Below are 27,863 nucleotides of genomic sequence, written 5' to 3' on the forward strand. Positions count from 1 at the left end.
TTTGACAAAATTTTTAGAAGTTGTGTCTTTCTTAGCAATCCTTTTGGAAAACAAGATCAGTTTCAGCACCACAGTTAAATTACTATTCATTCTATTCCTTCCTACTACTCTGTCTGCAGACTGGAAGAATCCTGTCGTCACTCATATCTGGGGAAGGAAGCCGTGAGTACCAACAAAGACATCAGCTCCTTCTATATTCTGACCCCCCCTGTTTGGAGGAAGAACTGCCAGGGAATGAGACTTGCAGAAGCTTGATGCAGGTGGCAACAGCCTTTCTCTCATACCTATAATGCAATAAATATGCTCCCTATTTCACATTAGCAATGCTCAACTAGTCACCTGGTTCTTACAGCGACCCTGTGAGTCAGAAGAAGTCAAACAATTCAACCCACAGTCAATCCCTGCATCATGCTCAAAACCTGTAACAGTGTTATTATATCATATTAAGTACAATTTTCTTCAAGTATTTCCTCTTTATCTTTCAGTAACAACTACAGATTTAGGTTTTTCTACCAGCCATTATTTTTCCAAGCTGTGCCTTTATCGTGTAGTTAACCATGCTATCACAATCAGCAAAACCTTGATAATGACTGTGGGAAGGAAAGCATTCCCAGAAAGTGGCCTTAGCCAAACCTGATCAGAAGAGCAAGACCAATAAGTTGTTCAGCAGAGGCACAAGTGTAGGCAGATGAAAATGTAAATGGCTAATGGTGATTAATGCTACATCTTCCATTTTCAAAGGGCTTGAGACACACTGATGAATTACTTCACAGTGGCAATGTAAGGATTAAGCAAATAAGGACATTGAGAAAACTTGAATGACTTGCCCAAGATCCCATAATATGGTCAGTGTCAGTGTCCAAAACACAGTCTAGATTTCCAGGCCTATACCCAAATCTATTAAATTATCTTGCTTTGGAACAATGGTAGGGAGAAATATTTTTAAAACATATTATTTTTCACTGGTGAAGTAGATAAGAACGTGAGAATCAAAGACCAAAAAGAAAGATTCGCTTCAATAAATTAAGCACAAACACTTCACTAACTAGAAAATATGAAAAAAAAAACCCAAACATTGACATGGGAAACACCAAGGCTTAATGAGAAAAACAGGAAAGCTAAAGTGGAGGAAATAAATGTTAACTCAGAATTCTAACAAGCAGCATACTGTTACCATTACAAATAGGTAGAAAGGGGATATTTTCCCATAGTTGAAAATACTGAGGTTTTGGGGAAAACTAACTGAAATATTTGCCTCTTTAATACTTCAGAAAAGATAAAGACTGCCTGAAATATTCTGCCCACTGCAAACAAAAAAAATGAACAGGTTTTTCACAATAATTGAGTTTCTTCAGAAAACAAATTTTCTGCTGAGAAAATACTCTTCCTGAAAAGTTTTCAAATCTCTCTGCCAGATACGCTTTAAACAAATCCTTGGGATGTCCAAGTTCTGGATTCAGGGCATCTCAAGTGTGTAAAAATATTATATTCATCTGTTCTTGAGACCAGAATACATGGTAATAAAGCAGTATGATGTGGGAGACAAGCCAACAGCCTTCATGAAGAAAGACCGTATGATTACTGCGGTAAGGAGTGACTGAGCAAGTTGTTCCTGAGGAGGACAGCCACAATGAATTGAAGCATAAACAGGCAACCTGCTGGAGTACACAAATGCACATGCAATTGTGTGTGCAGGTTTGCAGATACAACTACAGTGACTGCCTGGTCAGATCACATATTTGGTTGCTGCAAATCACCACTTAGGCATTTGAACACCTGGATTTTGTTAAATAAAAAGTCATGCATACAACTATAAGCCCACAAAGTGTGTGCTTCTGTACATAAAAATAAGTCTTTAATCTCTAAGAAACCCAGAACTTTACATTTTTTTAAGGTGCTCTCACTTTGTCTAATGAACCAAATCCCTTTTTCAAAATGACACAGTAAATATTATAAAACAAAGCAGTTTGATCATCTGTCATTCCTAGAGTAAAATTAAGACATAAGCAGTAAACAAGGCATTCAGTAAATCATAGCAGAATTTTTAAAGCTGGAAAATAAAAGGAAAGAGGTTAACAGTGATATTACATTGCGAAAGACACAGGAGTAACCCAGAGTACCACAAGTAAGTGCAGCAGAGATTTGTTCCCTGATAATCATTATTCATTCAAAAATACTGTTGCTGTTAAGCACAACTTCCACACATTCCAACCACATCCCTCCTGCCAGAAACCACCAAATCCAACCTCAGATAAGTTTTCCCTCTACTCTTGACACATCACGCTAGCTAAAAATCTCAAAATATATAGTAGACTAACTAAAATTTACAGCCGGTTTCCTTAGAAACTATGATGTGCTGCATGAAATTCTGAGTGTAGCAAAAGAAAATTAATTTTGAGCCATATTCAGCAAGATTTTGGGGAACATATTGTGGACTTTTCCTCTTTGTTTTACATCTTTTCATTTTATTCTTGGGGTCTTTAGATCTGAATTTTCTTATTCTCCTTGTCTTTATTTCACTGTTTTCTTTCATGCCTTTCCAACCCCTTTAACAAGATGTTTCACCATTCAAATTTCCCCATGAAAGTGACTCAGTGGCATAATTGCATTTTGAAAGGCACCTGAACAAGCTTCAGTGCACCCAGGAGGGTGAGTTATGGAGGACCTACATCTGTGGAACAGAGGCTGTGAGGAAGCTCCTCAACAAGTTAAAATTCAGGATTAAGCCATTCCTTTCCCTGGGTGAGTCAGTGTCACATCTGGACAGTGAACAAACTGTTCTTTCCACGTATTGCAAGTCTCATTCTCACACTGAGGATTTTCATTTTAAATTTGCTGCCACACTCTGATTCAACAAGCTGATGCCCACTAGTCTGCAGAGACAGAGAAGGTGAATTGTTACAGGGCTTCCACAGGTGGCTACTGCCAGACTCTGTAGACTTCCCTACTGCAAAGATTTCTTCTGTCTTGGGCTCTTCTCACTATTAATTTTGTTCTGTGATCTAGCTATGACATTCTTCTCTTGTAGTCTCTATCATAAACACCCCTTTCTCACTTTCCCTCACTATCCCTCACTTAAACTCCTTTAAAACTCTTAGAGTGGCGCTCTGTATTTTTTTCTGACTTTTAAATTGTTCCCTTCTCTAGGTTAAATAAATTCCCAGACACACTGGATTTTATCATCTCTTCTCGCATATTTATAATTTTTGCAGAAGTAATAGAATGTTTTTGCTTATACTTCTGTTATTTTCATAGGCTTTCCTACTACTGCTGATTTTACATTCGCATCACCAGCTCTCTCTCTTCTGTCCAGAAATTCTGTAGGGAATATTCAGGTTTCTTACTCAAAAGTACAATAATTGTAATCATTTAAAAAGCAACCCTCTGATCAGCAGCTAAATCTGATGTCACAAGGGTAGGAAATATGCCTCGTACAGTGAGGTATGAAAGCAAGAGATCAAATGCATCACCTTGCTTGAGTTAGCCTTTTTACACTTAGGAGCCAAAAGCAATGCTTCAGTATCACAATAAAAATAATTACACAATATCACAATAAAAAAAAATGCAGCAACATATCTTTTTATTTCTACACAATTTAAGAACAATAACATTGACCAAATATTTTCAAGAATTATAAGAAACATCCAACAATAGTAGAGGTACTCACGCAAGTCTGCCTTCCGGGCATTCCTCACTCTTAGTATTTTTACGGTGAGCAAGTTGAAAGGAGATACTGGTGTCTGCACGAACAATTCAAAAGATGAAAAAAGAAAAAAGGTGACATTGAGATTAATATTATAGTCACAGACTACTGTAACCCTGGAGTTCTAAGGACGCAGATAAAACAAGATTTTTAAGGTTGAGTCGGTATCATTTATCAAACCAACTGGAGCAGCTGGAAAAACTGTAAAAATTTTTGGCACAGAACACTTTTCAGGTCTGAAATAGAGGCAACAGATTTCAAAACCACATATGAGTTGAGAATAGGTGCTGAGAGTTTGATTTGATAAAGATCACTTCTTTCTAACACCACTCCATTATTATCACAGTAAACACCCCTACACCACTGCCTGCAACAGACCAGACTGTTCCTGGGACACCAAACACTGTCACAGTAGCTGTGCAAGTAGAGCTAAGCAACCACCATGCACCAGCAAAAGCTCCTGCACCAGCACAAGCTCCCGCACCCAGCCTAAAAGGCCAGAAATGCAGCTGAGAGATGACATGACAGATTTCTCATGAAGACTCTGATCCATCTCTGATCTTCAGCCCTGATCACTAGCAGAAAGCTACAAAACTCTTTCCAGAGACGACCTTGGGAATTAACTCACAACTCCACTAGATATCAGATACCTTGGGCTCAGAACTATTAATTCTATAATACCTCATAACTTCCATGGCTCGTACTAAAGTAATCATATTCCTTAGGCTATAATTTAACTCTCTCTCCATTTCACCCTGGAGATAACTACTTAACATCTTTCTCTCCTCTCCCACACTAACTCTCCTCTGTTTCATAGGTAGCTTCTTTCCTTTAAAAACCAATGTATGTACAGATATCATTTCTCTCAACACTTACTTAAAATTGTTATTTTGCTTTGAGACTACTGATTCTGTTTTAGAACAGAAACAGGTGTTTTGTGACCAAAAACTTGTTTAATCTTTCTATCTATACAAGTTGGTAAGAACAGATATTAAGTCTAGCCATAAACCCTCTCTCTCCTGCATTCATAAACATACTATACCCTACTAAAGTTAATACAGTGCCCTAAAACAAACACATGGTTTTTGTTACTTTGCATCTGCAGCACCTGTATTAATCATAAGCAGCAAAAGTAAAAACGATGTACTGATGTTAACTAGTAAAATGTACCTTGTTTTTATTTCCTTCATACATGCTATACATTGTGGCAGACCATTTGTCTTTCCAGCTGTAGCACAAGGCTTATCCTGAAGTGTTTCACAATGCTTTGACGAAGTGTTAATCAACTGGGACCATGACATGACATTGGACACTAACACAATGTAATGAAGCAGGTCCTCTGAACCTGAGCACCTCAAAAACACAACAGAGATGAAGAACAGCCTCCAAAAAACAGCCTGGGTAACAACCCTTCCCTTTGGGTTGGCAAGGGGACCGAAGATGCAGCGCTGATGGTCAGTGAGACAGCAGCAGGAGGGTCAGAGACACTGATATGGGCACATTTGTTCTACGTTACCTTAACCTGTCCAGACTCTAGCACAGGGCACAATTTCATAGTGCACAGTTTGCAAGCACTTGAATTGTCAGCTGTGGGACGTTTCAGCTATCTCAAAGAGTATATCACACCTCTGCCTGTTCCATTATCCCAAACATGGCCACAAAGGAGAACTTCAACAGACACCTTGAAAGAAAAAAAATAGTTCTTTCGGGGAAAAAAAAAAAAAAAAAAAAGATTACAGTCTCCAATCAAAAGCAACCAAAAGACATCATGTCCAGACTATACAGTTGAACTGCCAGAATTACTTTTCCATATGCATTAAATAGAACTGGGTAAAACACAGAACTCCCAGGCACAGGGACTGACAGCCAAGGCTTGTGTATCCATGCCAAATCTACTGACAAGTTTGCTACATCTACACTTTCCTGCTTTCCCACCCAATAAATCCTAATTCACAGAATCACCGAATCATTCAAGTTGGAAAAGACCCTTGGGATCATCGAGCCCAACCATCAGCCCCACTCTACAAGTTCTCCCCTACACCATATCCCCCAACATCTCATCCAAATGACCCTTAAACACATCCAGGGATGGTGACTCCACCACCTCCCTGGGCAGCCTATTCCACTGTCTGACCACTCTTTCTGGGAAAAATCTTTTCCTAATGTCCAGTCTGAACCTCCCCTGTTGCAGTTTAAAGCCATTCCCTCTTGTTCTATCACTAATTACCTGTGAGAAGAGACCAGCACCAACCTCTCTACAATGTCCTTTCAGGTAGTTGTAGAGAGCGATGAGGTCCCCCCTCCTTCTCTTCCTCAAACTGAACAGTCCCAGCTCCTTCAATCACTCGTCACAGGATTTATTCTCCAGGCCCTTCACCAGCTTCGTTGCCCTCCTCTGCACTCGCTCCAGCACCTCAATATCTCTCTCGTATTGAGGTGCCCAAAACTGGACACAATACTCCAGGTGTGGCCTCACCAGTGCAGAGTACAGGGGGACTATCACCTCCCTACTTCTGCTGGTCACACTATTTCTAATCCAAGTCAGGATGCCGTTGGCTTTCTTGGCCACCTGGGCACACTGCCAGCTCATGTTCAGCTGCTTGTCAGTTAGAACCCCCAGATCCTTTTCTTCCAGACAGCTCTCCAGCCACACCTCCCCAAGCCTGTAGCAATGCATGGGGTTGTTGCTGCCCAAGCGCAGGACCTGGCACTTGGCCTTGTTGAAGCTCATCCCGTTAACATTGGCCCACTGATCCAATCTATCCAAGTCTCTCTGTAGAGCCTCCCTATCTTCATGCAGATCGACACTCCTGCTTAACTTGGTGTCATCTGCGAATTTACTGATGAAACACTATATCCTTATCAAGATCATCAATAAAGATGTTGAACGGGAATGGTCCCAACACCGAGCCCTGACAAACACCACTTGTGACCATCCACCAGCTGGATTTAACTCCATTGACCACCACTCTCTGGGGCCATCCAGGCAGCCAGTGCTTGATCCAGCAGACCATATGCTCATTCAGGCCCTGGGCAGCCAGGTTTTCTGTGAGAATTCTATGGGGAACTGTGTTGAATGCTTTTTGAAAATCCAGGTAGACAATATCCACAGGTTTTCCCTTGTCCAAATGTTTCTATCCTCAGCAGTGCTATTTCAGCAGAAGAGGTGGAACATATCTTCACCCAGGAAGGATGGAGCTAGCATCCCTTGAATACAGAATGGACTTGAGCAGAAGTTCCCCATTCCAGGGAACTGCTATAACAACTAGATTTGACACCATTTTAAAAGGAATAATCTTTGGTCAGCTCCAAAAAAAAGCATCTAGACCTCTACTTTGTGCATCTCAAGCAGATAGTGGTATCTCCTCCAGCCCTAAGTGGCACACAGAGATAGGACAGGGGACAGCTGGATATATCTATTTATGTTCCCTGCTCAGCTGTTACAATTCCCATTCTGGTGTATCTAACTCTCCAAACATATTGAGTCAATCCTCAGTGCTTCACTCTGGGTTGTAGAATTCATTCCCATACTAGAGACTTAGAAGGCAGACCTTATAGCTCCTAACTTTTAGGTGACTGAATGCTTTGCCAAGTCTAGCTGTCAGCAACTTACTCAAAGTCACACAGAAAAACTATTGAGGGTTGTATCTTAAACTGGATAATCTGCTAGTAATAGGCAATGACTTCCACATCTTTCCCTTTAATGTAATGATGACTATATCGCCGACTGGTTAAGTTCTGAGGCCAGAAGCCTCCCAGGTCAGTTATTACACACACCTCGACTTTCAGCTTCTGTATTTATTTTGTCTGAGACATGATTGTTACCTCATAAACCGGAAACACAAGCCAGGTATTTTAATAATCACTGTTGAAACTACTTAAATATATGAGATTGCAAATGCACGACTTGGTCATACTATCCTACGTCAGATAAAAGTTCAATTAGGTCCTGTGGCACACTTGTGCAATCCTTACATATCTAGTGCCAGGGGAGTCAACAGGAGTGTTCATATATGTGAGTGTTCATCCATATGTATTAAAGTTACATAACTGGGCTCTAAAACTTCTCTATTTCAGTAAAATTTCAAGCTTAAAAGTCTTTTATAGAATTTTTTTTCTTGAGGAGACTAGAGTGAAACACATACAATATTCACAAGTTAAATCAAGAGAAAAGGCAGTTATCAAAGTAAAACACTATGTCAGATTTATTTGGAGAAAAGCACTGTTCCCTTAGCTTTCTCTTCAAAAAGGAATAGAAATCTCACACTACTTTACAGACTATGAAGACCGACAAAGAAAACATTCAGCCCTGTCAGAAAGAGTGGCAGGACTTTAAAACACGGATCACTGCCTTGCTTCTGACCTGGGTCAGGTATGTGGCACCTTTTAACTTCAAAGAGTTCTGGAGCCTCAAGGGCAGGCAGGATTTCATTACTTTACTATGTCTACCACCTCAGGCAAGGTCAAATGCATAAGAAACACTTTTCCTTGTACTAAACGTTTTGTATTTATTTCACCCATTTTAAAATATCCTATAGCTGGGTCTTATTAAGTCCATAGAAGTCACTGGGGTTGTTCCAGAATAAAAACAAATGGAGCAGCAGTGACTCAAGGCCTGTTTCTTTCCAAGAGCCATGTAAAACGTGCCTGGCTTCAAGACTGCCATTTTCATGTGATTTTTCTCCTCTTCCTGTTTGCAGCTCCACAGCTGAATTTGTATGTTAGAACAAATCCAAATTTTAGAAGAGAAACCAAGTCAAGCATTTCCACAGTTCAACATGGCTTTTTCTCAAGACCACACTAGCCTATATTATTTTTATATGATACAGTAATTTGAGTAATCTAAAAAGTATTACTTTTTTGCCTGACAGCTTAAGGGCACTACCAACATTTTCTCACCAAACATTTTACATATTCCCTTTAATTTAAATGGCCACTCAAGTTTAAATCATACACATCCCATGGGTTGTCCTTAAACTGACTCTGACAAAGAAAGTTGATTTCCTTAACTGAGCCACTGAGCAACAAAAAACAGTTCAGATATACTAAACTTATATATTTATCATCATAAATACCAACTTCAATGGAAAAAAAAAAAAGCAGCTCAGGTCCTTCCTGATTTTTGCCTCTGTGAGCCTCAAAAAGTCAGGGCAGAAAGGGTCTCCGAGTCCTACTCTAAATTGTATGTACTATATTCAGGTCAGTTCTGCCACCCTAAATACCGTAAAGACAAGAGGCACAATCTAAAGCCACTGAACTGGACAGGTCCCATACTTAGAGACCCGCTAAAAAGCACTAAGGATAAAAAAAACAGCTTGATCCTCTAAACACAGACTGTGTACAGGACTAAAAGTAACAATTTTTATGATTCTAGCATACTTCCTTAGGGCTATGAGACTGTAGACAGAGGCCTAAACATCATTTTAAAAGCTACTTTTTGAAGAAACTCTGCAGTCTTTGCTTTGTCACCGCATTTCACTTTGAGCAGAGAAGGTAAGTGGCTCTCAGGCACAATCAGGCATCAGATACTATCAATACAGCAAACCTTCACAAGGCAGACCAAATTTACCATCATTTGAGAGAATCTCTGTATCACTGCAATCCCCCACATGGAACCAAAGCCCAGAACAAACCAGACTGGGAAACCCCCACGTCACTGAAGCAGGGGCAAGAGCCCATCTTTCCAACTACAGATCCCCAAGGAGTTGCAACTCATATTGGTAGCTCCAAATCCACTGCAAGTTTCTGAAGACAGCTCCATCCTGCTGCCACTGCTGTTGTTCCCATTCATTGGCTCATAGCAGCTTATGTGATATATTTTCCTTTATGCTAATATCTGTTAACACAAAAATCTGCTAATTGCCCAATGAGTTTTCATTTGCTTGTGCAAAGAATTCATTCTCAGTTCAGCCTTTACAAAACACCTTGTTGCTCTTTTTTCACTTTCCGAGAAGTTTGGGCACTGCTCCCACTCCTACCAGGCTGATGAGATTGGGCTTGTCAGGAGGCTGAACACAAGACATTTGTTCCACAGTTTTACCTGTTCTCATGCTGTGTTTTTAAACACCGTATTACACAGAGAATTGCAAATTCTACAAAAGGTCTTTACAGTGCACAGAAAGACTACAAGGAATACTAGAGAACTAAGCACCTGAGAGACCCATTTAAATGGAGTCTTCCTATGAAGGACTAACATGTAAGACAAATGGGTGTTTCATCCAAAGAAATCAAAACACAAAAAAAGGGAGGAATTAAAAACTTAATATAGGTGAAGTACAAACCAGCCCAGATACAGCACACCACCTACTCACAGCATCATAAGCATCAGACACCAAAAGAGGCCAGACTACTTAGAGTTTACTGAAAGCCAAGGCAATATTTCATCTACAGAGTTGAAGTCGCAGCTCAGCTTTTCATTGTTCAGTAAATATTGCAGTACAGTTTTCCCCCGAGCCATTGAATTCCTAACATTTTTTCTGGTGATCTACATTCAGCACTGGACAGCATTTAATGAAGGGCCAGCTAATTACCACCTACCGTTCTCACCGCTGGTGCTGAAGTGCCCGTAAAAGTCTAGGAAAAACAACACAAGGCAAAGTTAAGAAAACTAATCTACATGTTAAGCTCTTATTTTAGGCTGACATTTAAAAACATCTTGCATTCAAAGCCATAGAGTTACGCTCATTAACGATGCTCATTGGGTGCTTTACAGACCACCAAACCCATCACAACTCTGTGCCAGCTTCTTATTTCCTTGACGTGAAGCTTTTTCTTAAGGAAGCACAATAAGTAACATCGTTAGCCCTAAAACATAGCTTGAAAATGCAGACATGCCACAAGGTTCTGTAAAAGACTAGACTAGGAAAACCATCCTTGCAACCACAAGATCTGAGGAGCAGCAAACTCGCTTCCCGTGGATCGCCCATACACCTCAAACAGCTTGTTCCTCTCTGTGATCAACTTAACTGGAATATTGTCAATCTTACCCACTTCATGCTTGCTATTGGCTTCCTTTGCTTACCTCATTTGAACTTAAATTTGATCCCATCGCAGCCCCAGTTGCATGTAAGTCCAATGTTAAAAGATACCAGGTCGTACAACTGGCAGGAACTCCTCATGCAGATTAGGGGTGGAGGAATAGGGATTTTATGACAAGGCTCTCCCGCCCCACCCCTTTATTATTTCCAGTCATCAGGCAGTCCCCTCCCTGCTTCCTGCAGCCTATTAGAGCACCTCAACTGAGTCAGCAGAACAAAGAGCAATTTCTTTCCTACCTACAGTGATGTTTTGGGGGGTGGGACAATGAAACCCCTTTCTGCCCAAGGATTGCTTTCTTGAAAATACTACTGCTACTGGAAGTTTTGCATTTATGCAAGAACTCTAACCGCCAAGTAAAGCACTTGTGACTAATTAATCACAGCTCTCAGAGTATCTCTACACTGCCACCATCATACTGCAGGGTAATGGAGAGAGGTCTCAACAGCTTCTTTCCAAACCATGAACTCAAATACCTGTAGCAGTCTTCCTGCAGTTCAGCAAGTTAAGTGACCCTATTGCAGTGCCATAACTAAATGATTGCAGGACCCATGCTCCCCTGAAGCTATTTTGGGCATCTCTGTGTTATTCGGCGATCTCACCATGTTCTCAGTATTCTTTGCCTGGATATTTAGCATATATTCAAAAGAAAAGTGAATCCTCATCAAGAACTCTTGCAGTTTGATTTTAAGTGCAATGAGAGGGAAGGGAGGATCTATAAGTAGTAGGTGAAACTTGAGGGTGGAAGGGTGAGGCAGGAGAGGTTTGTGCTCTCCTGCGTGGGCTCAGGGAGCGCAGCAGTTCAGCCATACTCAGAGCTTACTTCAAAGGGATCTTGTGTGTGTTTGGTCTCACAGAGGGCCACACTGGGGCACAAAACCCTCCCTGATTCCTCTTCACTCTGGTGTGCAGTGACTCATTGCCTCTAAGAGCAGTGTATTATAGTAGCCTTAAATTAGCATATATGTGCAGGCTGGTAGATTTTGGACTCTGCAAGACCAGACTCTGGCTCTCCCACAATCTTTCCAGTCTCTCTGCTTGATGACAGGAGGCAGCTAGTATTCACACTTGTATCACAAGATCCAAGTGATTACTTCTAAATCAATCTCATTCATATTGATGAATAATTCAATTCATGCAGGTAAAGAAAGTAACCTTGCAAACTGCAGTGGATGCCACCTACATGCACTCCCCTGTGCCATGAAAGCCAGTATCAAAACAATTCTGCACAGAGATACAGAGTGCTGTTGTCCAAGGAACACTGCTAGAGTAAAACCCCCTTTTTACACACAAGTTTCTACATTCTATGTTGATGTCTGTGTGATGCACATGTGATGACTGTTCAGAAGGTCTTATCCAGAACATGCAGCAGTACTATCTGGTGGTTTCCACATAAAGCTTTTAACAGCCTGCTGCTCACTTCATAGTCACATTTTGCACAGCCATCTCAACAGATACAGAATCAAAGAAAAATGGCTCATAAATATGAACGTGCAGCATCTGAAATGCTCCTTGAAAGAACAACAAAAAGATATTTCTAACAGACATGAACATCTCTACCCCAAAGACAAAATATCTCCCTTCACTTCTATCTTTATTACTTTATATTTGTGCTAAATACTTATGAACAAATTTAGGTGGAGCAGTCACAGCTGAGAATCACTTGTGCTCTCACAAAACTAGTTTTTCTCTTGAAAGAAGAATGCTTCCTGGAAAAATTCCAGTATTTAAAGTGGGAATCTGCTTTCATTAAAAATATCTGTAAAACATCCTCTATCAAAGGAAAGAAGGTAGGTTACCCACCTCAACTTCCCTGAGTAGTCCCAGCAGATATATATACCTATATACATTTATACCATTCCAGCTGTTTCACAGCCAATACAAGACTCTCTGACACTACATTCTCTTACCCATGTTGCTTTTAAGATCCATAAATGAGACACCACTTCAGAATTTAGAACATTATTCTAGAGTCAGTGCATCTTGCCCACTGAATGGTTTCCTGATGTTGAGATTACGTTTTCTCTTTCTCAAAATAATATAATTGCCATACCCAAAACATGTTCCTAAATAATTCTTCCTCTCTTGCTCATGACCACCCCCACATTTTGTAGCTGACATTGCCTTCCCTTAACTACTGCTTGTCCAAGCCACAGAAGGCAGCGTTGGAATACAGGATCTTTAAAAGCTTTGTGCAAGTCAAGAATTACAATCTCAACAGTTTTTAATTCAAGAAGTTCATGATAGAACTAAGCACAGAATGCTCATAACACCTGTAAGAGGAAGTCCCTGTCATCACTGAGAAAATTTTAACTGTTGATGGCTTATTCACTGGTGTCTGTAAGGAGTACAGAATCAGTCCCTAGGTTTATGATTTCAAAAAGTTTAGTACTTCAAATGTTAAGTATCATGTTGGGTATTTTTCATTTCTCCTTAGTTCTTCCACAACTCAAAGAGAATTTCAAGCATGCAGTAAAGCAAATTCATGAGTGAAGTTACCCAAAGTCTAAAGAGCCATAAATGGCTATTTTTAGCAACCACAATTCCTGAGTAAATAATTTAAAACCAGTAGTGATCTTCATAAACATGTTACTTACACTCTTACTTTGCTTTCTAAAGACTAGTGAGAATGTGTTACTGATAAGAGAACACACAGGAGTCTCTTAAAAACTCTGAGCAATAACAAGTAAAAAAGGAAGAAATAATTTTCCTCTGCTCTCCATCTACTTTGTAGTGCGCACTTACATGCACGTTTTTGTATCTGTGTCTTAATCAAGGCAAAGTGGAGCAAATATAAATATCTTGCTGATCTGAGGCAGTCAAAATTCCTCTAGACTACCCTGTTGCAAGCACTAGTTTCCCCAACATGATATTCAGATAATTATATATCTAAGTGCAATAGGTTGAGGTAGCAATAATAGCTGCATCCAGTATCCCACAATTACCTTATATATCACTTTATCACCTTCTGATAATCCAGGACTACAGAAATGTATGACTAATGTGGGATTTCATGTTATTCAAGACAAAAGTATCCTTGTCCCACCTTTGTGATGACAATGGCAGTTGGTCAGCATTTAAACACCTTGAACGTAACAAGAAGGGTAAATACCCAAAACCATGCTAGAGGTGTTACAAAATTGTAGCCAGATGTCACATTAGAAAATAAATACTCATAATTAACAAATAAAGCAAATTAACAAATAAACAAATACAGTTTTGGGGATTTTCCCTGGCTCTAGCCTTTCATCAGTTTGTTTTCCTTTTTCTTTACTTTCTTTTTTTAAATGATTCTATAAGCTACAAAAACCTACACAGACCTCATCCTGCTGATCAAACAAGAGAGCAAGCAATCCAAGTCAAATTCCAGTTACACAATGGACTTAAGTTCAATAATCCCTGCACAGAAGAAAATTGGATGAAAAGTGTCACTTCCTTCCCTATGGTATCAGATTTCAGTCTCTGGAAAATTCAGCTTTGGCTAGATACTTTTTGGCCTGCTACTAATTTAAAGTAACTGTCTGGCATTAAATATAAGGAAATAAATAAATATATATATATAACTTTCACATTGATATGTTGGCATTTCATTTTCATGTTTATACATACACCTTCAATATCCCTGTCCTTCAATACTCTACAATATCCTTGATGTTTTGTATCACATAAAGTCAAAAAAAAAAAAATCACATCAGATGCAAAAAATTACTTCCTGGGAAAGCATTCTTGGAGAAGGCAACAGAGGTCACAGGTTAGAGAAAAAAGTCTGAAAATTTTTGTATCATCCATCTGTAAGCAGGAGACCTTCAATCTGAATCTGAAATTAAATTCCTGAGAATGAAAGATTCCTCTCTCTCACTGGAGAGAGAGATCACATTAGCTGTTTGAGGTGGAGGGAATTATATTTCTACTTAAGGCACTATTCTGATTATGACATATATGAAGGAGGATTTCTACCTTCAAGACTATTGAGAAACTTGTAAAACAATTCCACATGCCTTTGATATGTTTCGGAGAGATAAAAATCTCACTCCTCCTACTCAGTCACCCGAAGCGATTGGGCAGTTTTGACAAACAAAACACATCAATAAAACACTGGCCCAGCAGTTCCAAATATACGCAATCCTGCCTTCTGTTTTGTTGCAACAGAATTTCAAATCCAATCCTTGTCTCAAGAAGCAGTAGCTCACAACCACAACCTTTATCTCCAACTCTCACTGTGCTCTGTAGTTCTGAGCATCCAGCAGCATCTCTCTTCACCTTTGCAGGAACAGTCTGAGATCACCTGATCTTTCCAGGTTCATTCAACACTTCAGACACTGTTGAAGCAGCTTTTTCTCTTTCCTAGCCCCATCAGACCACAGGCGTGAGGAATACCAGCCTCAGCCTGTGTCAGCTAATTAGCCAGTAATTCCTTTGGCATAAATGTGGCAAGACACATTAGCCCGGCACCTTTACAAGGAAATCTAAAGCCAATTTGAAACTGAACCAATTCTCAGAATATCAGGAAGTCATCTCATGTCACCACTTAATTAAGGGGGTAACTTCATCTACACTCAGCTTGAGAGACGTTTGAGTCCTAACAGAGACTATAAAGATTCACAGCTAATTGCTTACAGGATCATGCCATTACATTTAGCAGAGCTTGTGTGACAGGCCACAAACATGTGTTTTCAAAAAAAGAAATTGTTTGTTGACCTACCTGGATCTTAAATAGAACAATTATGCCAATTCTGAATCACTTTGAAAAATACAGCCGATATGCCACTGACCCTCAGCTCCTTCCTTAAAAAATAGCACCAGTAATATGGAACATCTCTCCTTTGTTATTTTAATAGCTGGAAAGCCACTCAAACAAACATCTCTTCCCCTGTCCTCTTCCACTGCCTTTCACCATCACATCATAGGCAGGATTCTGAGGTATTGCTGCAATGCGAACAACACAAACAGTTTTCAATAGGACATAAAAAAAAGTCTTTCCTTCCCCAGACAAGAAACAAAATGAGTCCATTGTAGAGAAAACTCACAAGCCACCCAGGTAAGACCATCAAGCTTGGGGAGCCCAGGGAAAGCATTAGCCTTATGCAGTGTTAGATCCTTGGATCCAGGTCCCAACTCAAACACCAGAATTTGGCTTTCCCTCAAGTCAAAATATCAAGCTGCTAAGCTAGACAATTTTCGGGCAGCCTATGATCTTTCAGTAGCTTGCTCAACAGGCCCAGATTTCTTAAAATGGACTCCCTTTCCTCAGCTCGTTCTAAGTCACCCTAATTTTCTGGATCTGCTGCCAAAAGCACACATCATCACCACACCTTGGGTGAGTAAAGCTGAAGGCCCAGTGCCAAGTGTTGCAACCACCAAAAACCAGTCGGTGGAATACACGAGGCACAAACTGCACTGCCTCTGTTACATCTTCCTGAAGCTATAAAAATGAATCTTGAAAATCTTTAAAATACTTAAAAGACACTTAGCAAAAGAGATTAATCAAATTTTTAAAACCTACTTCATTGTTTAAAAATAAAATTATGGACACAACTGAGTTCCTTTTCTTCTTTGCTCACAGAAAACTGTTGCTGTCTTACTGGTGAGATATAATATCAAATTATCCTAACCAAGGGCAAGAAGAGAAGGTGAAAAACACTTTCTGATTAAGAGGCCACAGTTCTAAAAGAAAGATTTATCAGTAACTGATAAGAAAAGAGTTGTTGGACTTGACCACCTCAGATCCATGAAAAGGAGATGCAAAGGTTACTGCCAACAATGGCATTGAAAATACAGACACATATAGAGTGCTAGCCAAGTGCTGCACTCTGTGTTACTGAATAAATACCTTGGTGTTTGCAAATACCACTTATTTGGACTTGTACACCTCTCATTATCATCCCAATCACCTGCAGTCTTAAAAGCAGAGTTTCCTTCCTTTTTACATCTTCCACTTTTGAAGTGACAGTTTTTTTCACCCCTCCTCAAAGGTCATTAGCAAAGCTCGTGGATGCTTTTGTTCCCTCAATATTTGATTTCTCAGAATCAGAAGCACGAAGCAATTTTTCCCAGATCAACTCACTAGCTGAGCTGAGTCCATAGAACTTAAAAAAAGTACTTCAATGATTGCAACTATAAGAGTCTTTAATATGATTATGCACAGGTACTTAGTATTTGAAAGGTAACTATTACACTGTATGTATATTGATATATACAGGAGAAAATATGATCTAAGAATGACCAGTTAAATATATTTTCTTAAACAAACATTTATCTCAAATGAATATGAAAATCTCGTGAATACTCCTCTGTCTGTGTTTTGGATAGCTGTGGGAATAAAACTGTAGCAGCAACTATATACACTGACCATCATAACACTGCAGAAGTCAGAGTTGGTTATCACAAATATTGTTGCCATCACAAGCACCTGTGAGCTCACAACAGATTAATAAATGAAGACATGCTTATGACCATAGGCTAGGCTATTAAATCTGTTTTTCCAGCATAGGATTTGAAACCTTAACTGCTATCCTCAGCTGCAAAATCTATTTGTTAGGCAATAGTTCAGAGAGTTCAGCAAAAATGGATGCAGTCAGATGATTTTTATCAGGCCATTGGCAGAAAAATCACGATGTGTTGATCAGTCTGGAGTAGCCCATCAAAAGTGCAGACTCAGTGCAATGACAGCCAGGCAGATAAATTCACTGAAGGTCAGACTTCTGCCTAACAGATGGATACTAAGAAAACAGAAGACATCATGTACAGTTACATTCTTCAATTATCAGTCTTCTTTCTCCTGGTGCAAACATTTTTGGTATATGGTTTACTCCATATTGTGACTTGTGCAGTCACAAGCAGAGATCTGTGAACAAGGCGAGGCTTTTCTTGATCCTTGCTTTGATCCCTGGTTCAAAGACCACATACCACCAAGATTTGCATCCAAGTCTGGCACAGACTTTTGTGAGGTTGAAATCTCATGATTATATGGCTGTATATCTAAATAGGACCCGACAGCTCTACAACTGCCTTTCCATTCCCTAAAACAGTAAAGAGAAATTTTTAAAGTAATCATAATTTGCCAATGACTTTAATGACAGAACCAGCACTAATCCTCACACACAGTATTGAATAAAACACATAATTTTCTTTTTTAACAAGCTAACTTCCATGTTCATTCTGTATGGATTCATGTTCCCTGAATATTTATTATTCCATTACCAAAACATTTGTATATCTCCTCCTGATGAGATTCATCAAAATAAACTTTAAGAGAGTTTAAGATGACTGAGGTGACAAACAGTTTTTAAATCGCTTCTTCCGTTCCACTGCAGTTCGCAAAGCCTGAAGAATTAAACGTTTATTATTCAGGATGTTGTAGCTGCAGAGGTTCAGCAACTTGTTGAAATTCTCTTCAGTATATGTAAGTAGACCAGTGCCATAGGGAGCAATACAGTTGGACACATCTACCCTTCCCTGCTCCATCTCTGCGGGACTGCGCTCCACATCTGAAGTAAGAACATAGCAAAGTTCAACACATCAGTGTTACTGAGGTGGAAGACTCCTACCAGGCAAAGAAAAACACACAGTAACAGCCACAGGAAACTCGGTTCTCTCAGGAAAATAGTTCAAAATTTAATTACTGTATAGATGCTACATCTGCTGCACTAAAAATCCACTATTTCACTCCCTGAGTACAGTCACAGCTGACCCAGAACTGACTGGAAGAACAACTTTTCCATGCAAAATGCTTTCCTCTCTAAATTAAAGTTTTCCATCAGAGTATTTCACTTTTGTAGATTTGGAATTTTGTTATTTGAACTTTTCCACTGGGTACTGAGATGACAGCTCCTTATCTACCAACTGGTAGAAAATGACACCAGGAAGCTCCTGGATTGGTAATTCTCCCTCTCAGGTGGCTGAGATTTTAAGCACATGCAGCAGGACAAATATGATGATGAACTACAAGAAATCTTTTCCAGTAAGTTAGTACCTGGATTTTTGTTCAGTTTTTGAGGAAAGTGTCCTGGATCATACTAAATTAGCAACAAGAAAATCAGAGTTGATGCATGTAAAAGTATTTGTAAACGGAAACTGAATTTGCCAAGTAGTTTTTCTGATGAAACAAACAAATCACTCTTTATTCTATTGCTGAACTAAAGAAAATAATCTGGCAACTTTTCAAAAATGACAGATATCAAAGCAGCCTGTTACCCTGCTAAACCCTTTGCTTCATTATATGTTTTCAGCACTTTCTATTCTCAATTTCTTTTTTCATGTAAACAAAGTAATGAGAGGATTCTATCTTTATTAACAAAGGAAACGTAGTATCTCATTACAAGACTGTTAAGTGACAGTGTTAGCTACCAGTGGATATAACTTAATAGCTGCCTCCTGTCCTTCATTATCAAAGGAACACAAACTGTCCCAGATGCCAGATAAGGGGTTTTGCCTCAAGCTACAGCTATTCATGCTTTTAATTTTGAAACTCTTCAGTTCAGTCCCTGATTAGTTGGCCAACACTATAACCATCACAACAGGACTGGGAATATGATAATTTAGCCAACTGAGAAGCTTGCCAGTCTCTTGTTTTAGAAGAGGAACAAATTCAGTGGGTAAACGATGTGACAACCTCAAAAAATGATTGATTAATGCTGTGAACTTACTTGGTGCCTTGTATTTTTGGAAGGTATCACACACCAGTGGGAAATAGGCCAAGATTGGTGCCTCTAAGCTGTCCTCAAACACATAGCATTCCTTCAGGTGTTCCCGGTCTTCCTGGCTCAGCTCCGTGCTGGGAAATGGGATCCCATGCTCCAAACAGTACTCTGAGAATAGGTCCAGTGGCTGGTTCAACAAAGAGAAGAGTTGCAACACAAACAGAGGTTGAAATAAGGCTACCAAGCCATATTTATATGTTTACAAATAAGGCTAACCAGGCACTGGAACAAGCATACCCTCTTGATTTTAATATACCTTAGGTAATAAAAATTTGGTCAATTTGCTAACACTGTACATTTTTACAGCAAGATTACTGATTTCTGAAATTTATACAAAATTCAGATCATTTTTGTGATTTAGTGGGCACAATAGAGGATTTGGATCAGGAAATTTTGATTACACATGGTATCTCAGATCACAGGTTCTTGAGTGTTTGCATTCAGTACATCTAACAATGTCTTCATGTCCTCCTACAAATAAATCACATAAATTTCAATCATATACACCCCTTAATGTTTCTTCAAACATAGCATAAGTTTCAGTCAGGTTTTTGTTTAGCCAACACCAAGAGTCAAACATAAAAGTCCAAATTTTCATTCAAAAATAGTAGAATTATGTATTAACTAATCACATCGTAAATGTTACTTAATGAACTACTGAGGAACTTGGTACCACAATGACAAATCCGCACAGATACACAGAATAGGTAATCTTTTATATGTCTGTGTCCAGGTGTGTGTCCCAGAAAGCTGCCAAAAATAGCCCCAATAAAGACAGGGACATTATGGTCATGGTGTTGAATAGTAACACTGATACGATCATTTAACTTAATAAAAGCCAGACCATTTTCTGAAAAAAAGAGAAATGTGGTAATTCAGCTGCTGGAGTCATACAGATAAAGAATCACTATTTCAAAACATCACCAGAGTCTGTGATCCCCCGCTGTAATTTAAATGCAAAATGACATCCACTTTCCTCTCTGGTCTCAGAATGGGTGGGCAGCTGGTGTTGATGAAGAAAGCTGTATCTACCAGCTTGAGGTAGTCACCCATTTCATTCAGCTGGTTGGGAGAAGAATCCAGCACTGTGTCTGAAAGTCAAAAACTTACATTATCAATTAATTACTTCGGGAACAAGTCCATTTTTTTCAAAATCAGCATAACAAGAAAGAAAAGACAGCCCACACTTACATTAGTCTTTGACACAAAGCCCACGGTTAAATATTTGTCTTTGACACAATTTTAGCATCTACGGTTCAACTCTGAGATCAGTAAGAAGGAGCAGTTCTGAGACTCAGCTTCATTCAAAGTCATATATTAAGCTGCTTTTTCAACTCATGTAAATTTGTGGCTATTTAGCTTCAGTGGAAGCTGTAAGTCATTCTTTTGCGGCTTTTCCTAGGAAGAACAGAATTCAAGCAAGCCTGCTGTGGCTTCTCCAAGGCAGAAAACAAGACCAGCAGTAAATCACCTGGGGCTCAGCAAAACTAACTCCACAGACATATTAATCAAATAATAGTAATCAAAATTTGCCTTTATGCTAAAGCTTATCAAATTTTTGTCCTCAGCAAGTATCAGCACTCAAATCACCTTCAAAGATGCATCTAAAATAACTTACTATTACCTTTCCACATGCAAAAGCTCTCATTCTCTAAATACTTGTTATGTAGCTGCAAGCCCTTGAGGAAATTATGGTAAGTTGAAACCACTGGCCGTCCGGTCATCATTTCTCGAAGAGTAGTGGAAAGGTAACCTTTGGGAATGGATAAGGAAGTTGTCTGTTCATGAGGCTTCCTGGGCAGAGAAGGGTGTTCCTCTGTAGGACAAATGAGAAGAGGGTATATGTCTGCATTTGTTTAGAGTGTTTCTCTGATAGTTATAATAACAAAGAAAAAGGGGCTGGGCAGTCAAGACACCATGGCCTCATCTGTGATGGAGCACACACACCAACATGCAGACTGTTCTGGGCAGGGGTGGGTTTCAGTGTCACAGCATTGCCTTGTTGTTACCTGCCTGCCCTCTCCCTCCCCAAAGGACTCATGGTAACCCTCTCGTGACTAACAAAACCCCCCAGGGATGTTGGCATAGCGAGCAGCACAATGTTTTTTCCTGTTTTCCAGCATGACTGTTTCTCTCCTGTTTTTCCTTCATTCCCAAAGGCTTGGTGTCCCCTAAGCCAGAAATAGGATACAAAACCAAATTCTTTACCAAATGTCAGGTTTCACATTTCAGAGAGGTGTGAAGACAATGTAGATGCAAATGAAGAGTAATCCAAGTAACTAACCAATGTCATGCTCAGTGTCTCTGGTCCATCTGTGCCAGAAGCTGTCTGAATGACCCGAGAGGTAGAGAGCATCCATAAAATTCTGGGAAAATATATTACTCCATGTGCCTTGAAAGTTAAAAAAAAAAAGCCATACTTAACACCGCTTAAAATTTTTAGAGCACAGCTATGGCAACCTACTTAGATTCAATCCCTGTGGTTGTTAAGTTATCACTGTTTTAGCCACAAAATGTTATTAATTTTAATATATCAAAGGCCATGCCATTCCACATAATGTCTGGCTTATGACTAGGCCATTTTAGATACCTGACTATTTATAAAATTCAGACTGTGATTTTTAAATACTTCAGAAATTCATTTCTAATGTGTGTGTTCTGTTTTGGTCTAACCTAAGAAGTTCAGCAAATTAATTGTATTTGTCTCAAGAATTTGCTTCTTCTTTTGTCACTTTTTGCTGGTTCGTTTGATATTTAAATTGCATCAGATACTAGTACACTAGCATTGCTACTTGCAGACCAGTAGTTATTAGGTGCCAATTCTGCATAGCCAACTATGTGGTTATACAAGTGAAGTTTTCTGGGATAGTAAATCACCTTCCAAGAAGCAGATGCGGGACTCTGGGATCTTCTTCATCAGGTGGCCCATGAAGAACTCACTACCAAAATCCTCTGAACGAACAAAGGCCCCATATTTCAGGAAACCCACCTCGTAAGGTGTGAACTCCACCCACTCTGCAAATAAGGCATCAAGAAGAACTTACTGCAGGCATCTGAACACATGTTAAAATAACAGCTCAGAGAATCAAAAGCTGAAAGAACAAGGCCTGTAGCTTCAGCATGTTGGTGACAGACAGTTCAAACCACCATGTTTTGAAACAAACAGGTGCCCTTCAATGTATTGCATGTTAGATTGGTGAATGCAACAGCTAAATTTACCTCCTCCACTAACACTGGGAAAATCCATTCAACTGGGGGTTCAGGTCCATTTCTGTATCAGGAAGCAAAAACTGGGGCTGGAAAACCACCGATTGCTAAGGCCCTGCACAAGATGTGGTGCTTTTAGTTCTTCTGAGTCAGCAATGACACTAGCTACCATTCATTCTTAGACTCTAATAATCACTGCCTTGTGAAGCTAAAAAAACTGACCAAAACCCACCCAAATCTTGGCTGAACACACTGGGACTGCAGACTGTGTCAAGAAGCAGATGATCATGTTCAGTTGTAGGACCTCCTGCTTCGTTTGGGCCAGAAAACACCGTGGAAATAGTAATCAGCGTCACTGATCCGGGCACAGAGCGCTGCCCCTCCTCAGATCCCTCTCTGCTTGCTGGGACCTGCCTTCTGCTCCCACCCCTCTCCACATCTCCTCCTCTCCCCCTTTCTTGCCCTCCTCCCCCAGCTCTTCAGAGCTCTCCTGGACTACTGCTGCCTGGGCAGGAACCCCAGCAGCTGAAAGACGCTGGGAGGAATAGGTAGGGATGAGAGAGAGAACAAACAGCAGTGGTGGCTCTCAAGGCTGCCAGCAAAAGGCATCTCCACTCCTCACAGGGCAGTGTCTTTGCACAGGTATCTCCCTACCATTAGGATGCATGTTTTTCACCCAAGTCCAAACCCAAATGTGAAGACAGGGAAAAAAAAAATATTTAAATTATTTATTATCTTGGACTTACAGTAAAAGCTTTTGGCATTCAGCTGGCATTAAAAGGAAACTCCTTACATTTCTAGAAGTATGTATAATCATCATTACCTTTAAAATCCAAAGTGCTAAAGTCATCCTTGACATTGAGGGACAGGTATATGGGCAGCGGATTCTGCCCCTGATTTACTGCCAGTTGTTGATCAGAGAGTTTGTGAGTACTTCCCTGTTTATAAAGAGCAGAAGTCATTGTAAAAGATGAACACAATGCATGGCCTTAATATGGTATCTAAGCATGGTCTAACAATGAAACATCTCCTAAACCTCAGCAGATTTTGTTCTGTGTACTTCAGGTGTTTGACCACTCAAACGTGTTCACATGTTATCCATCAACAACCTTCGCCAAAGCATTATCACTGATGCTTCTGGGAATTTTGGAATGGGTGATAGAGCAAAAATGTGAGAAACTTGTCTGTGCAGTCACTAGGATATGACTTGCTTTAGGAAAGATAAAGATATTTAGCTACCTTGGAGGTACTGCAGATAAAAGTCTACCAGGGCCCATTTCATTCAATACAGCTTTGTTTGCTGGCATGGCTATATATTGCTATGCCTGAACTTAGCTCTGTCAGAGCCACCTCTCCTCTATATGTTACTAAAATGCTCATTTGATCTGAAATTAAAGATGAAAAATCAGTTCCATTAACACCTTGACTTTTTACATGCTCAGACATTTCCCCTAGATGTTTACACTTTAGGCTTACTGTGTTATTTTTCTTCTAAAAAGCCAAGGAAAGACCCCTCAGAAGTTTTGAGAGCCTTTCCTATAACTGAAACCAGAACTTTAGACATGAAAAGTTAGAAATCCTCTGGAATAAGTGATGGATATATAATACCTGATGATGTAACATACAATCAATGAAGAGTCCCCATAAATCTGTAAAGGACAGCTTGTGCCCCTCTTGCTTTCTTTCACAAAGCTCCTTTTCATAGTATTTCATATGATCCAATGAGAAACACTGCAGCTTGCTCTTGATCACATGTTTCCTGATATCACCAGCTGGCTCCCTGAGATCCTTCTGTGACCAATTTGCATCTTCATATAACTTTGCCATGGTCCTGGTAAAATGAAACATACCAACATACCGTGGTTCATCACTGGGTACATGACAATTCATGGGCTTACACCCCACATAAGTATTTTGTTTCAGGATTCAGGAGGCTCTCACCCTTCCACTTTTACCTTGGAAGAGCAGTTCAAAGCTCAGGCAGAATTTAGACCATAAAATGATATTTTTGCTGCAGGGATACATTCAAAATCATCCTATCTTGTTTCTTCTCAGAATCAGAAAAATAATAAAGTAACACCCATAACTTAACACAGCTTTTACTGGCATTACCCTTCGATTGTCCAGGTTCAAGCCACAGCTTCTGTCTGAGGCCAGTTCCCTCAGCTGTTTCAGATGCTGTGTGAAACATTAAGCAGGAGTTTAGCAGCAAACATTGCCCTGGACAAGTGCAAGAGCTCCTCACCTTGAGCACACAGCCTCTTGGCACACACAGGGCCAGTCTGCCTGAGATTTCAGTTCCCAAAGTTTGAGCAGATTCCAGTCATCCCTTTGCATCCCCACCCCACTTGTTCTAGTTCTCTTGTGTATCTTTTTAGAGCAGCCCTCCAGAGCCAAAACGTTTTAAAGCCCAAGACCCCTGCTAGTCATGCAGGGCAGTCAACATTGTGTGGATGACACTCTGTTTCTCAAGGCTTTTCTTTTAAATTCTCCTTTTCAGAGCTGCGTAAGAGTTGAGCCAAATATTACAAGAGAATTTCTGAAGTGTTACATACAATTAGATAACCCACGAGACATACAAGGGAAGGGAAAACAGTATTTCCCTACTTTAATTTCCTCATTGCTCTCAAGCACACTTGGGGATCAGGTCTGCATCTTTTTCAGATATTCTAGTCCCCAGGACTCCAGCTGCATTTCTTCTCTTGCACATCTGCAGCATCTTCTCTGACTTGTGATTAATATCTCATTCGCCTGCACTGGCAATCAAAAGGTTTACTTCTTCCCCAGGAAGCAATCCCTATTTCTTACATTCCCAAGGAAATGCCAGCTTTTTGGCCTACCAGGCCCTATTCAGTCCATTGTAGATAGCCATAAATAACCACTTTTCATTCCAAGTGAAACACCAAGACATCTCTACCCCCTATCTTAACAGAGAAATCTTTTCTGCCAGGTAACTGGGAAATGAGAAATGGAACCGAGTCATACAGAATTTTCACCAAAAAATAACCACATTTCCCACCCATTCTCTGTGCCAGATGCTGAGTTTATGACAGAGACAAGTCCAGCCCCCAGGAGAACCCATAATGTATGGCATGGCAGAAAGGCACGTATATGAACCACAGAACAGCTACGGGTGGGTTTGTCACCTACACTGAACTGCAGGGAGACATAAGTAAACCATCCTGGCTTGTGCTCTTTTCTTTTAGTTTCTATAAACACTTCAGTGCAATTATAGAAATACAATAGTTCTCACTCAATTTGTTGCTTGTAGCTAGAAGAAAGAAGAGCTACAGCACTAAGTGGTGCCATGAAATGGGTGAGCACCAACAGAAAGCCAGGTCCCAGCATCATGCTGAATAAAATTCGTCTGCAAGGCAATATGCTTCACCAGGTTATCACTCTGCTAACACAAACAGCAAGCACAAGCTCAACCCTTCTTACCATGTTGTGGCAGATAAACCACTGATGTATGAAACACAGTCCAAAACACCTAATTCCTGGAGAGCCAGAAGGCTGCCAAACATAGCTGTCATGGACCGCATTCCCCCTGCGGTGGTCACAACTGCCACCACTGGCACCTGCTCAACACAAAAAGGCACAGAGTCATTCATCACCAGACAAAACAGAGAGTGATGGGTATGCAGATAAAGTAACAACAACACCCTGATTCGGGTACGTTTGGATTCAATTCACCCTCTTCATGGCAGTGTGTTTGAGTTGTGTATGCTTTGGTGGGACTTGGCGTGTGCTGAAAGCATCTTTCTGATAAGTGATGCTCTGGTAAGTCAGAAGCTGTAAACACGGCTCTTGTATGGCATAATCTATTTTCAGATTTGTAAAGAGTCTTTTCTGGATGTTTTTCATTTTTCCTCACGTCTTTCCCTCAAAACACATTTTAAAATCCTGAGTATAACAGAGGTCAGAGGAGAAAAGCATCATTTTTGTTTCCTCTAAGTTTATATACAACATTTACTATTCTCCAGGCAGATGGTGCCAAACCTACAGATTTATTTTAACATCCTCTTCATTACCCAGATTACCTCCCACTTCCCTGACATCAATGCTATATGTAATTTGGTCTTACTTTCGTCAGGTATGCAGCAGTTCTGTTAGCCATCCTTCCTTTGCCCCATAGGTAGCACTTAACAAAAACTGAGACAACATATTTATTCAGTTTTAGGAACATATCTTGCCATTACCATTAATCTTGTCTTCATTGTATTTACCATCTACTTCGGGGGGTTGTTCTTTGTTTTTTAATCAATAGGACTCAATAACCCTTTATTCTCATTTAACAATAACAAGTCCTATTCTACTTGTTATTTAAATTCATGAGCACTTTGACTTGGTTGACAAATGCTGTCCTGCACACAGCATCAAGGGATGGGTGTGTTGGCAGCCAAACAGAGCAGTGGAGGAAATCCCACACAGGCACATTCTTCCAGTTGCAGAAGAAAATGTCTCCCTGACTCTTGCTGCAAGCACCACAGCCCCGTAACAGGCCCATTACTGTCCTCCAGTAACAGAGCAGCTACCTCTGAGTCCAGGGATCCCCAGGAGAGGAGAAGGCAAGAGGTAACACACCAAAAACCACACAAGATGGATGTTGATGTACCTGTGTGGTCAGAGTCACAGCCTTCCTCTGTGAGCCTTGTGTAGCAGCAGAGAAGGGGAGAGGTGCCAAACTGAGGAGAAATGGTCTCAGTCCAAGCAACCAAATTTCACCAAGCTTGGCTATGCATACATTAATCTCAACAAATTCGTTCTTTGGGTGCCCCTGAGTGAGGATGGAGGCTGGCAGAGAATAAAGGAGCTATAACTGACCTCCTGACAGTTCCTCTTTGATCCTCTGTGCCAAAAATTCCTGGATATGGCCTTAGGAGCAAGTGACAATCTGGCCTATACATTTTATTCTAGAAGATGTGGAAGAGCTATATGGGTAGTCATGCAAGTACCTCACATCCACTTCATTCAAAGTGGGAGGGACAGAATACTTTAAGTTCCCAAGATGCTGTACCACATACCTCATCCTCCTGCAGGTCTTCATCTAGATGAAGAACATTTTTCAGGGCAGCAGCAACCACCTTCTTCCTTTTACAAATGAAATCCTGCTCCTCTGTGCACAGATCAAACCCCAACCGCATATCTAAATTCTTGCGACTAGAGCATAAGAATGAACAAGACACATTAAGTATAAAGCCATTTCTAGAGCCACTGCT

General features: G+C 40.2%; 2 protein-coding genes across 2 annotated transcripts in view; both read right to left on the minus strand.

Annotated features, from left to right (window-relative positions):
• Positions 1-10,751, minus strand: part of LOC141943146 (cytosolic phospholipase A2 epsilon-like) — a 35,074-nt gene extending 24,323 nt beyond the window's left edge. The window contains exons 1-3 of the mRNA XM_074867860.1: positions 10,725-10,751; positions 10,241-10,276; positions 3,668-3,740 (exon numbers count right to left, since the gene is read on the minus strand). Of these exons, the coding sequence (XP_074723961.1) occupies positions 3,668-3,740; positions 10,241-10,276; positions 10,725-10,751 (136 nt within the window). The remainder of the gene's footprint in view (positions 1-3,667; positions 3,741-10,240; positions 10,277-10,724) is intronic.
• A 6,095-nt stretch (positions 10,752-16,846) lies between these two features.
• LOC141943147 (cytosolic phospholipase A2 epsilon-like) overlaps positions 16,847-27,863 on the minus strand; it is a 29,454-nt gene continuing 18,437 nt past the window's right edge. Inside the window, exons 14-23 of the mRNA XM_074867861.1 lie at positions 27,669-27,804; positions 26,086-26,222; positions 24,253-24,475; positions 23,468-23,582; positions 22,315-22,452; positions 21,722-21,829; positions 21,062-21,253; positions 20,362-20,528; positions 19,384-19,564; positions 16,847-18,225 (exon numbers count right to left, since the gene is read on the minus strand). Coding sequence (XP_074723962.1) covers positions 17,996-18,225; positions 19,384-19,564; positions 20,362-20,528; positions 21,062-21,253; positions 21,722-21,829; positions 22,315-22,452; positions 23,468-23,582; positions 24,253-24,475; positions 26,086-26,222; positions 27,669-27,804 — 1,627 coding nt within the window. The 3' untranslated portion in view covers positions 16,847-17,995. The remainder of the gene's footprint in view (positions 18,226-19,383; positions 19,565-20,361; positions 20,529-21,061; positions 21,254-21,721; positions 21,830-22,314; positions 22,453-23,467; positions 23,583-24,252; positions 24,476-26,085; positions 26,223-27,668; positions 27,805-27,863) is intronic.

This window comes from Strix uralensis, chromosome 4 (genome assembly GCF_047716275.1).
Source record: "Strix uralensis isolate ZFMK-TIS-50842 chromosome 4, bStrUra1, whole genome shotgun sequence".
Taxonomy (NCBI): domain Eukaryota; kingdom Metazoa; phylum Chordata; class Aves; order Strigiformes; family Strigidae; genus Strix; species Strix uralensis.